A 13,053-nucleotide genomic window follows, 5' to 3' on the forward strand; every position below is an offset into this window, starting at 1 on the left:
TTTCATGGCTGGGGGAGAGGGAACTGGTGAGGGTAGACAGGAAAGGTGAGACCACATTGTGGCCAAGTCGCTGGGCTCCGCCTCACCGTCCTAGGGAACCCAGGGGACCGGGAGGCGGCCAACGGCATGTGCCTGATAGCCCCTCGGCCAGCCGGGCCCCCTAGAACCCGGCGGACATCCTCAGGCTCTGCTGTCCCTTTCAGCAAAACCCATTGCCGCATCCAGGGACCGAAGGCGAGGCACGCCCCTCCCCCACTAGATGGCACTGAAACGCCTCGTTCCCGATTTTCAAACTGCAGGGAGGATGAAAAAAGACAAAAAGAATATGGTGGAGGTGGGCTCTTTCTGGCTCGCAGGCCGCGTTGTGCAAAGCAGGGTGCCGGACACTTTTCCCCCCCGCAGGGCAGCTCTTTACCCCGCGGTGCGGGCCCCCAGCTTTGGAGTAAGGGTGAAAATGAGGGGCGAGCATTGCAAAGAAAAAACCAGGCTTTCAACCTGGGAGGGAGGCTCCCAGCCTTTGCGGCGCGGTCTCACGTGAGCCCGGCGGTGGGGGTGGCGGGCGTTTCTGGGATGAACTGGGGCTCCCTTGGGGCCCACCCGCCCACGGTCTGGGGTCCCGCACTGCTTCCCAGCGCCCCCGCTAAGCCTAAATCCAGCAGCCACCCAGATGAGGACAGACCCGCACCGAGGTTTCTTTTAACCCCACCTCCCCTCCTCAAAGCGAGCCCCCCAGCGTTTTCAAAATATCTATTAAGCATCCCCCCCCTCCCCCCACCCATTAAAATTCTCTTCCTCTGGTCCTGAAAGGATCAGTCAGTTTCCTTTTTTTCTTTCCTGCTGGGGAGGGAGGTGGTGGCAGGTAGAGGTGGGTGTGTGTCGGGGGGTCTGGCGCTGGCGTGGGGCTAGACTGGGGTTGGCCGTGGCAACCCCAGCGACGCGCCCGGCCCCGGGGGGGTGGGGGGGGGGAACGGCTGGAGCTAGCAAGGTAGCGCCTGTGGCTTTCTGGGGAAAACAAAGATCTAATGTGATCCTAGATTCCAGCGACAAAACTGGGGACGCAGGAACTTCCTCAGCCCCTCTGAACGCGGACTCCGCAATAAGCAGTCTTTAAAGAACTGGGGTCGATGTGAGGGAATTTTCCACCACCAAAACGAGATAAAAAGGAGAAGGAGGCAACATCCCTAAATTTATAATAATGCACGGAAACATGCTACATGCCACATGTATGTATATGTGCATAAATATGGATATGGTTGGGCACATACCTATCCAGACACCATTGACTTGCCTGGTCAGAGACTCAGGCTTAGACATCTCGTGCCTGGGAAATGGTGCAGTTTATCTTTAAGGATGCTAGAAAAATAAGAGATGAGGCTCACGTTGCACGGATGACATCACTAGCTTTTGGCTGCGCGCTCCGTGTTCTCGTCTGTGGGTTTTAGCCAAAGCTGCAGCGCCCGGCGCCCGAGCGAGCGAGCGCGGCAGCGGCTTCCTCCGGCGCCCGCACCCGGGCGATGCGATTTCCCGAGCACCCCGGGCACAGCCTGGGCTCTGGCTCCCCACCACCCGCCGAGCCCGCGAGGCCCCGGAGCCGCCGCGGCTAGAGGAGGAGGCAGGGAGGGGAAGCCCAGCGCCCCAGCCTCCCTCCCCCACCCTCGCCCCATTCACCTCGGCGGCCGCCGCGCGCTGGGAGCCTGATCGCGGGACGCCGAGGCCCGGACGGGATTCTCCGCGCGCCGCCAAGTGAGCCGGCGCCTCGGCTCCTGGGTGGGCTGCGAAGAAAATGGTGCAGTCTGAGAGCGGCTGACCCCAGTTGGGCAGAGCAGACAGCTCCAGTGCCGGGCTGTGGCGGGAGAAGGGGGCGGATTGTTTTGAAGGGCCGGGACCGCTGTTTTCCTCGGTGCCTGCAGCATTTTCTTTGCACCTGAGCAGCAGGTTCCTGGGGCTACTTGGGAGCCAGATGAAGTGAGGCAGAGGCATCGCGGGAGAGGCGGGTCTGGAACCTCTCGGGTGGATACTCAGGAAGGAGACTGCGCTGGGGAGACCGGCATGACGCCCCCGGGGCTGGCTGCGGGGCTGGTGGTGAGCCCCGATCGCGCGATCTGTCCATGGTGTTGAAGGCACCGCGCGCCGAGCTCCGCGCGCGCCGCGCCGTGCGCCCTGCCGGGTGCATCCTCCTCGGCGCATCCTGTCTCTCGAGCCCGCCGGCTGCCGCCCATTCACTCCTAACCGCGGGCCGAGGCTCGTCCGGTTACGCCGTCCGGGTGACCGCGCCGTCGGCCCGAGGGGCCTCCTGAATGGCGAGGCCAGAAGCAGAACACCCGGGAGCTCGCGCGGGAAGGTTGGCCGCGACCGTGCGCCCACGGGAAGCCCGCCTCTGAGCACAGCGCGCTGGCCAGACAGCAAAGGACCTACTGGTGACCAGAGGACGGAGCTTTTCCAAAGAGCCGACCCAGAGAGGAAGAACATTTCTTGGTTTGCAGATCGGAAGGGGGACAGTCGCTGAGTGGGAGACCCAGGCGGGACTCAGGGCAGCCGGCCCTGGCATCTGGAGGTTTTCCTTCGTTGGCCGGTCTCGTCGCGGGTGCTGGAGTTCCTTCTGTCGTCGCGCAGCAACTCGTGATAGCCCCCACCCCCTCACCCCAAGAAAAGGCCAGGCGAGCGGGTCCCGTCGCCACCCTGCACAAAGAAAGCCCAACAGTCTCACTGCAGCCGAGGGCACTGGGTGTTTAGTTTCTGGCCCGAGGGCAGCGGCGCCTGAAGTCCGGCTGTGTGCCGACGCGGCCGGTTCGGGGCAGTAGCTTCCTGCTGGGCAGGGAGGGGGCGGGAGGCGGTCTTGTCCGCTCGCCGCCGCCGGAGGCTGCACCTGCCCCCCCGGAGGATGCCCAGAAGCCAGCCGGAGCCTCCCCGGATCAGAACTTTTTAGGCTGTCCGCCCCCATCCCCGCAGTCCCTGGGCCGCGCACCGGCAGGCGGGGGCGAGGGGGCGCCGCCGCGCGAGTCCCCCTCCGGTCCCCCCTCCCCCTTGGCTCGGCCGCCCGCCCGCCGCTTTGTTCCGGGCGCGCGGAGGGAAGGCGAGGCTGCGGCGGATCATGCCCATGGTGTAGCCGCCAAGCGGAGGCATGGCTGCCGGAAGGTTACTGCTCTACACGGGCCTCTCGCTAGCGCTCTGCGCCCTCGGCATGCTGGCCGTGGCCATCTGCTCGGACCACTGGTACGAGACGGACGCCAGGAAGCACAGGGACAGGTGCAAGGCCTTCAACACCCGCCGGGTCGACCCCGGCTTCATTTACAACAACAACAACAACTTGCCGCTCCGGGCGAGCCGCTCCCGCCTGGACCGCTGGGAGGGCAAACTCCTCCGGGCCCGGAATCGCAGGCAGCTCTTCGCCATGAGCCCGGTTGACGAGTGCAGCCGGCAGTACAACTCCACCAACATGGGCCTCTGGAGGAAATGCCACCGGCAGGGCTTCGACCCCGAGATCGCAGCCCTCATTCGGAAAGGTAAGCGCGAGGCGCGAGGCGTGGCGCTGCGGAGAGCCCGGCGCCTCTAGGCCCGGCAGCCCTCTCCTCCCTTCGCCCGGCAGCCCTCTGCTCCCTTCGCCTGGCCACGGTCTCTCCGGCCTCCTGCGAACGGGAGGTCAGGTTGTCCAGGCCCTGCTGAGCCTCGGAGCGGCCAGAACTTGCCTCCCGCTAGCCGGTAATGGAGGCTTACCTCTCTCTGCCCGGCCTCTTGTCTTGCGTTTGTGTGATGGGATTCCCGTGGAATATCGTGGTCCAGGGTTTTTATCCAGGATAATGCTTCATCAGTCTCTGAAAAGGGAGGGAATCTGTCGCGTTGTGTTCTTTGCAGAGGAAGCCCCTTTGAGAATGATGTGTCCGGCAGACAGCCTCCTAGTTTTAATCTTTGTTTTAGATGTTGAATCGATTCAGGAGAAACATCTCACTGAGAAGGCCATATTCACGCCACAAACGTTTGCTAAGTGCCAGTCTATACCCGGCGTGGTGCAGGCATTGGTCGGTCATAAAAACATGGATAAATCACAGCCCCTGCCCCATTGTAGCTCCAGGCCTGTTGACCAGATTCTTGGTTTCTCCTTTTGGGGAAATGGTCGACAAAAGTGACTTGTGTGCTTTGAATTTTAACAGGGCCTAATAAACACATAAAAAGTAGTTCCTCACTTTAGAGAAAAAAAATTACCATTTTCAGAAGATTTATATCAAAAATACCTAAAGTACTCCAAAACACAAAACAGACCATATTTACTAATGATAAAAATTTCTTTCATACTTTCTTTCGTATGATCACATACATTTTTAAAAGTCTGTTCATCTCATGCAATTTGTAAATCTTGTGTGATTTATACTTTGGGGACCACCCTGTTCTATTAGTCCACTGAACAGTTGTTTGGATGTATTATTAATATTGCTCTGAAGAAGAGAATACGTTCTCTCCTATGGTAGTTGCATTCTGGAAGATGTGGTGTGATTTTATGAGTGTTGTTCTCCCCCCCTCCCTCCCCCCCCCCTGCTGTGTTTCATTCTCTTCAACTATTAAATGCTGATGCCAAGGTGAAAATGATGTTGTTACCTGCAAAGTCTTTGAGTCAAAGATAGAAAACAGTTCTTTGTGTCTCTTAATATTATAACACAGGTTTGCTTCTGTTTTAAAATATTATTTGTGAGAGCTGATGTTCTTTGATTTATAAAAATATTGAAATTGATCAGAAAAAAGTGGTAATTTGGAAAAAGCCAATTGTTGAAGAATGACAAGCAGTGGGTATGATCTAGGTGGCAAGTCAGATTTAGAAAAGTCCAGAAAGAGAATCCATCTGAATGTTTATTTTGTAGTTTCTGTAGAATGACTAGGGCTTTTAGCCGATCCAGTTTTCAGTGTCTTAATATTACAAACATCACAACTGCTTCATGGTTAGTCTCCTATATGAAGCAGGTGGACCCATTCGGAGCTCTACAACTTTGTAACGATGTACAGAATATTAGAGAATTCCAGAAGAGAGTAACTTGGCTTGGATTTAAAAGTAGGAAAACAAGAGAAACCAGACTCGTTTTTGACAATGGGTGACTTCGTAACAGTTTGCAGGCTCTCAGATTCGTGAAGTGTTACTTCGTTCGTTGTTTTCCACTTTCATCAAAATTGAGACGGTAGGAAGTTGGCTGAAACGGGAGGGAGAATTCATGTTAATAATAATGCCTGATAAGCAGTGGTAGGGCTTGCTGAGGGACATTCTTGAATTTCCTTTCTTAAATGTCTCTTGCAACAAGATGGGTATCCTTCTGTCTGGTATTGGTTAACACCACTTAGAAAAAGGGGGATGGAGTCCGTATCTTCTGGTGGTTCTATAGAGGGCTTTGATTCCATGTTGCTTTGCCTGGCAATCCGGCTAGAAAGGTTAACTTGGTCTATGCACCAGAGAGATTGGTTACCATAGTGACATGTTCTTCCGGTGAAGCTGGAAACACAGTGACAGGGAAAGGGATAGGGGAAGAGTGTACAACATTTTGACTTTGTATCGACTGATTTTTAATTGCAGCAACAGAAAATGGACACGGCACAGCAGGGGGATTGAATACACTGATACCTAGAGTTGGCAGGCATTGTATTTCACTTGGACTAATGGAGATGCTGTTCCCCATCACCCAAAATACAGCAATCAATGTCAGCTGCAAGCACCCGCTTACCATGGCCGTTTCTGTCCATTTGACATTCTTGTTAGGTATTATTGAGATAGATGGCATGCCAGCCTTACAAATCTTGAGAGACTTAAGGTCACTATCTTCATTTTTAACCTCGGAGCATAATATTTGAGAGCTAGATCTTCCTTTTCTAAGCAACAATAGACACATTTTGGAAATAAGGGTATCTTCTGTTAGTAGAATTCACAAGCAACTCCGATAACATAGAACATAATTTCTAGACTTAATCCGTGTTCTTTCTAGATCGGCAGATTTTAGAAGGAAGTAAAAAAAAAAACACACACACACACACCCAGAAATTGATATTCGTCTATTTAAATTTAGGGCAGGCATCTTAGGGAAAGATATTTATCTCACAGTATTCATTAGCAGCCTCAAAAGATATGGTAGGCCTTTGTCTTTTGGGGGAATATCTCAGATTAAAATGCTGGGAGATATGTGTTGGGCAAGGGGGAAGGGACACCAGAGAAAAAGACTGTGTAAAATCTGTCAATATTAGGGGAAAATTAGAGATCTATCTAAAAGATCATACAGCTCCACGTAACTCAGTCATTTGTTAAATCAATGTTCATTACATTAGAAAGTTGCCATCTGTGCATTTTAAAACACAACCAAACCGCATAATTAATAAGAAGACAAAAGTCAAATCTATATCTGATTCGAAGACAAAGTCCTTTAGATTCATGTTCTTTCTGAAATCCATTTCTTCGATGCCCTGTTGCCATGTGTGTACCAATAACAAATATGCATTTTTGGTCACGGTATATTTATTCGTTTGTCTTATTGAACTGTTAAGTTCCTGAAGGGCAGGAAAGATATAATTTGTAAAATACATTCACCAGATGCTTGGTACTTGGGAAATATCTCATACAAATTAGGTTCCCAGAAACGTATCCATCAAGAGCTTATTCTAATTGTAGGAACACTTGTGTGGGAATCCAAATAAAGGATTAGTCAGAAAATTGTGATGAAAAAAAAATGAGCCAGCATGGCTCTCAGGGTAGGTTAATATTGCAACAGATGCTGAATAATTTAACAGGGAAGGTTTTTTTGAGCAAAAAAGTTTTGCTACGGAATAGGGGAAACAGTACTTTTTTGGACAGCCGATGTCACTGAACAGACATTTATCACCCACAATCATTATTTTTCACATTAGATGAGATTTTAATGACTTCCTTCTTGGAGGTGGGATTGGGTAGAGGGTGCAGCAAGGATAGATCACCCTTGAATCCCCATACGACTGTGACCATAATCAAGTCCTCTTGTCTTGCTTTTCAACCATGTCAACGTCTCCCTAGTAAGTCACTGCAAGCACGGGGGACAGATCAATGACAGGATCAGTTTCTGAAATCCAAGAGACTTCCAGACCCTTAGGAGGAATAGCTACAGGTAGGATTTTGTTCCAGGGAACATTTACATTCTTTGATTTCTACTGGCATGTTATATTGATATGGCTTAAAATAAGTAGACCTTCACCTGAGACTCTGAGAATTTTTTTTATTATTTGAAAATAGGCCTTCTAGTAGAATTTGATCTATATGATCATAGACTGGTTGTCTCTGTATTGAGGCTTATTTGAACAAAACACTGCACATATTCACAAATTAATAATGTGCTCAGCAAATATTTACTGCACATGTATTATGTGATGGACACACATCCCTGGAATGAAGTGATGGATGATACCTGGGCCTTAAAATTCCCATAGTCTGTTAGCATCACAGGGGATAAATGACAACGACAGAGCAGCAGCTACAGATGCGGAGAAGCACCGAGCAGGCAGTGATGGATGGTGTTGGCAGTGGGGCAGGGGAATGGGGGTAAGCCGGGAGGGGTGGGGTGGGGAAAGTTGCCTGGAGGAAATGAGATCGGAACACAATTTTCATGAACTTGGAGGTGGATGGTGAGGAAGGGCATTTCAGGCCAAGAGAGCCATCTGCATAGCCACGGAGCTGTGAAACAGCAGCTTGGCCTCGTGAGTGGTGATTGCTGGAGTGAGTGAGAGGGGCAGGGAGTGGAGCTGGAGAGCCGGGAAGAGCCAAGTCAAGGAGCTTGTATACTCACGTCCCTGGTAGCTGTAACGCCCAGTAGGGTAGCTGCTAACCACAGGTGGCTCCTTAATTTTTAAATTTAAACTAAACTCCTTAAATTTAAACTAACCAATATAAAATGAAATTAAAAATTCATTTCCTTAGTCACGTTGGCCACATTCAAGGGCTCAAGAGCCGTGTGTGGCTCGTGGCTGTCATATTGGACAGTGCAGGTTAGAGAACATTCCTGTCATCCCAGAAGGCTCCATTGGACAGAGCTGCGTGGAACCCAGCGCCTCAAAAGAGCAAGCATGTACTTGGTTTCAGATGAGGAATTAAATTAATTAAACATGATAACTTGACCTCAAATTTAAGTATATTATTCTACACTTGAAGAAACTTTGCTACTTGAATGTTTTGGGCAGAAGGTTTGAGTTCATGGTCAATTATACCAAGTCTATATTTTATTAACTTCCCATCTTTAAGATTCCATTAAAATTCCATCAGAATTCTCACATGCTTCTCTATTCTCTCCTTGCCCTCTCTCCACTCCATTCAGAGAAACTTGCCTTGTTGTCTGGATGGAAAGTGTTAATAATAATAATTGTCAAACATGATGCCAGGTACTCCTCTAAGAGTTTTCCATATACTTGCTAATTTATTCTTCATAATAACGCTCGAGGTGGGCATTATTATTTTTTTCATCCCTGCGCTACAGTTGAGGAAACTGAGGCATATAAATGTCCATTAACTTGCCAAGTCTCACGATAAGGAAGCGAAGGTGCCAAGATTCGAATTCTGGCTCCAGGTTTGGTGACTCATGCACTGCCCTCTCTTGTCACCATAGGGTCTGCTGGGTGGGGGGTGTAGGGTGGAGAAGAGGCTGGGGTATTGATTCCTCAAACTGGAAAAGAGACGAGAAGCAATTGTAGAATGCCACCATGGGGAGACCTGCTTGAGAACTCCCGCTTAGGCCTGCAGGGGAAGGTCATGTTAAAGTAGTTCACACACTTTGCTTTGAAACCCACCGACGGAAGCCCTTCCACACTTTGGTACGTGATTTAAAAAAAAAAATTATGTTTATTTATTTCTGAGAGAGAGACTGCGAGCAGGAGAGGGAGACACATAATCGGAAGGAGGCTCCAGGCTCCGAGATGTCAGCACAGAGACTGAGGTGGGGCTCGAACCCATGAGCTGTGAGTTCATGACCTGAGTGGAAGTCAGACGTTTAACCGACTGAGCCACCCAGGTGCCGGATACATGATTTTCAAGTATTTATTTTGCTCACTGTGGTGGATGCTGAGGTTATGGCCACCCTCATTCATTCCGCAAATATTAACTGAGGGCCTAGGGGCGGGGCATCATGGATAAGCTTACATTCCAGTGGGGAGAGACAGACAATAAATAAATACATGTGGAATAAAAACAAGGGGCACCTGGCTGTCTCAGCGGAGTGTGCAACTCTTAACCTCAGGGTTGTGAGTTCAAGCCCCATGTTGGGTATAGAGCTTCCTACCAAAAAAAAAAAAAAAGGTACTACCTTAAAAACATACCAATTAGAATAAAAATGATCCCTAATGAACTAATCAGTATATAATATAATGTGAAGTAGTGAAGAGTATGAAGCGTCTTTGCTTTTAGGAAGCATAAAGAAGAAGGGTACACCTGGGTGGCTCAGTTGGTTAAGTGTCTGACTCTTGGTTTTGGCTCAGGTCATGATATCACCGTTCGTGGGCTCAAGCCTTGCATCAGGCTCTGTGCTCACAGTGAGCCTGCTTGGGATTCTCTCTCTCTCTCTCTCTCTCTCTCTCTCTCAAAATAAATAAACAAACTTAAAAAGAAAAGGAAGCATAAAGGGGAAGCTGGGCAACTAAGTGAAAAATTAACAGTTCCATTAGTTTTGGTTTTGAGATATAGGGAGGCTTTACCGGCTCACAAGGAAACACATATAAACACCCACGGCGTTTGTATATAGTGTGTGCCCCATGCATACACATTTTGTGTGTGGCCAAATGCGCAAGTGAGTGCGGTCACATCATCCTCCCTCTTCACTCTGAAATACAATGAACCAGTGAGAGGTAACATTTAGGAGCCCTGTGACTCAGTGGGCAGGTGCACGGATGGGAAGAGAGAGAGGGTCGGTGTGATGTGTTTTGCACACCTGCTGTGTACCAAGCGCTCCGCTAGGTGCTGGGGGGCAAAACGAAGAGGCATCACATGGTGCCTGACCTGAGGGAACTTACGCTCTAGCTGACGGTTTCCCAAATTCATTGCCATGTGTGGCTGGATCAGGCTCTTCCGCAGAAGACCACATCTGTGTCAACCGGATCAGGAGTCAACTGGTCAGGAGACTCGGGTCGGGGGAGTGAGTTCTTTTTATTGAGTCAACAAAGCCAAGAGCCATGTTTCTTTTCCAGAAGGTCAGCTTATTTCTTCTTGTACTGTAGGGTTGGTAAGGATCAATTACAAGATCGATTCTGTATATTCCACTTGGGGTTGTCGGTTACAAATATTTTTTCCCTCTCTGCTGTTACTAGGTGGTCCTAGGCCTTCAGGCAGAATTCTGAACCCACTGTGGGCTAGTCTGACCCTTCACGTGCAGGCACATAAACATCTAGGAATGAAGGAGAGTGAAGTCACAAATATGTATTCAGATGCAGATACTTTTATAACTACGTACTCCAAACAATACGCAGAAAGAGGAGGGAGCGGGTGACCTGGGGGATGAGTGGACAGAAAATTGATTTGAACATCTGGATTGGACATCTGCTGTTTCTGAGAAAATGCATACGTTTTTTTTTCCCAAAGGACATTGTTTTGTCAAATGTAAAATAGTGAGTTTGGATTATATAAACTTCAAGACCTTTCACACTCTAACGTTTGATGAGAAAGTTAAATTTAGGTGATAGAGTGTAGATAATAGATAGATGGTTGAGAAAAGGTGAACCCGGAGAGAAGGGAAAGGAGGGGAGAAAGGAGAGAGAAAGGGGCCACTTCTTTTTTTTAAAATGTATTTATTTTGAGAGAAACAGAGACAGTGCAAGTGGAGGAGGGACAGAGAGAGACAGAGAGAGAGAGAGAGAGAGAGAGTCCCAAGCAGACTCCACCCTGTCAGTACGGAGCCCCACAGGACAGGGAGTTGGGGGGGGGGGCGTTTGAACTCATGAAAGAGTGAGATCATCACCTGAGCTGAAACCAGGAGTTGGTCGCTTAAGCAACTGAGCCACCCAGGTGTCCTAAAAGAGCCCACTTCTGAAGGGAGCATCCCAGGGTGCTAGAAGTGTGGAAGGAAGAGGTGAGAAACAAAGCAGCTAATTTCATACCCGCACACAATCATGTAACACAACTTCGCTGCTTCTCTTTGGAATGATTTGAAATGTCTTGTTGCAGATTGGAGTTAAACACTGAGACAGTTCATGGAGAAACGTGGGGATGGCTGCCCAACAACGTGAATACACTTAAGGCCACCGAACTGCATACACTTAAAACTGGCTGAGATGATCAGTTTTGTGTTGCGTGTGTTTTACCGTAATTAAAATACATAAATTAATTAATGAAAAGGAATGGTAAAACTTAATAGAGAAAGGAACTGTATTACTGGTCAGTGTGTAGGATACTTTTTTTTATAGCCAAAGATCTTCATTCTTTCAACACACTGATTGAGCACCTACATGTGCTAGGCACTGGAATGCTTAGGATGCAGAAGTTAATAAAACAGACAAAATGCCTGCCCACATAGGTCTTACATTTAAACAGTTTTGAGAATCATATATATATATATCGTGTATATACACACACGATATATATATGTATATATATACATATATCAGTGTAAAATATATATATTCTAAACAGTTTTGAGAATCATATCTTTTTTGGCTTGCTTTTTAAAAACAATACTTTTAGGGCGTGGCTAGGTGGCTCAGTCGGTTAAGCATCCCACTTTGGCTCAGGTCATGATCTCGCAGTCTGTGAGTTCAAGCCCCGCATCGGGCTCTGTGCTGACAGCTCGGAGCCTGGGGCCTGCTTGGGATTCTGTGTCTCCCTCTCTCTCTCTCTGCCCCTCCCCTGCTTTTGTGCGTGCGCTCTCTCTCTCTCTCAAAGATAAATAAAACTTAAAAAAAAATAAAAACAATACTTTTAAAGAGCATCAAGATATAAAACGAATAAAAGTAACAAATACATCTCTTGGGTCATTTAAAAATTATTGTAAAGTGAAGAGCTCTTCCTGCCTTTAGTCTTTTGAGCTCCAACTATGTCAGGCACATAACTTCGCGGATCCTGAGAGAAATCCATGGTTCCTGTCCTCAAAGAACAAACAGAAGGAGGAAGTGTGCAAGGAGAGTAATAAATATAAGCCCTAAGGTTGATTCTAGGAGAGATTTATTTACATGTCAGGGGCCTGAGTGGTACTTGAATTTTGGAGCAGGTAAGGGGGGCTTTGCAGACGAAGGAATGTTCTTAGAGTCATTATTTGTGGACGGATCAGGTGAAGTCTTAGCCTTATTAGTAATTTAAAAATTACTAATTAATTTTGACAAGTCTTGACAAGGCTTGACAATTTTGACAAGACTTGTCTAGTCTGCCTTCCACCTACCCTTGTCCCTCAGACCCCCCAGCCCTTCTCCCAAGAAGCAGCCATTGCTACCAGATTTTATAAATCATACCAGAGGTGATTTATTCAGCAGTGTTTATTTTTTTATTTTTTATTAAAAAAATTTTTTTTGACGTTTATTTATTTATTTATTTATTTAAAAAAAATTTTTTTTTTTTCAACGTTTTTTATTTATTTTTGGGACAGAGAGAGACAGAGCATGAACGGGGGAGGGGCAGAGAGAGAGGGAGACACAGAATCGGAAACAGGCTCCAGGCTCCGAGCCATCAGCCCAGAGCCTGACGCGGGGCTCGAACTCACGGACCGCGAGATCGTGACCTGGCTGAAGTCGGACGCTTAACCGACTGCGCCACCCAGGCGCCCCATGACGTTTATTTATTTTTGAGACAGAGAGAGAGAGAGAGCGCGAGCGCATGAACGGGGGAGGGGCAGAGAGAGAGGGAGACACAGAATCCGAAGCAGGCTCCAGGCTCTGAGCCATCAGCCCAGAGCCCGACGCGGGGCTCGAACTCACGGACCGCGAGATCGTGACCTGAGCTGAAGTCGGACGCTTAACCGACTGAGCCACCCAGGCGCCCCTATTCAGCAGTGTTTGATAACGGCACGTATAAATTTAAGTCAGGCAACGAACAGGTGATTCAAAGATGAAAAAAGTTTATTTTTTATAAATTTGTATACACAGAGATGGTGTTTT

At 48.6% G+C, this 13,053-nt stretch overlaps 1 protein-coding gene across 1 annotated transcript in view; it reads left to right on the plus strand.

Annotated features, from left to right (window-relative positions):
* Positions 1 to 3,121: 3,121 nt before the first annotated feature.
* Positions 3,122 to 13,053, plus strand: part of TMEM178B (transmembrane protein 178B) — a 358,912-nt gene continuing 348,980 nt past the window's right edge. Inside the window, exon 1 of the mRNA XM_042926669.1 lies at positions 3,122 to 3,503. Within this exon, the coding sequence (XP_042782603.1) occupies positions 3,122 to 3,503 (382 nt within the window). The remainder of the gene's footprint in view (positions 3,504 to 13,053) is intronic.

Source organism: Panthera leo, chromosome A2 (genome assembly GCF_018350215.1).
Source record: "Panthera leo isolate Ple1 chromosome A2, P.leo_Ple1_pat1.1, whole genome shotgun sequence".
Taxonomy (NCBI): Eukaryota; Metazoa; Chordata; class Mammalia; order Carnivora; family Felidae; genus Panthera; species Panthera leo.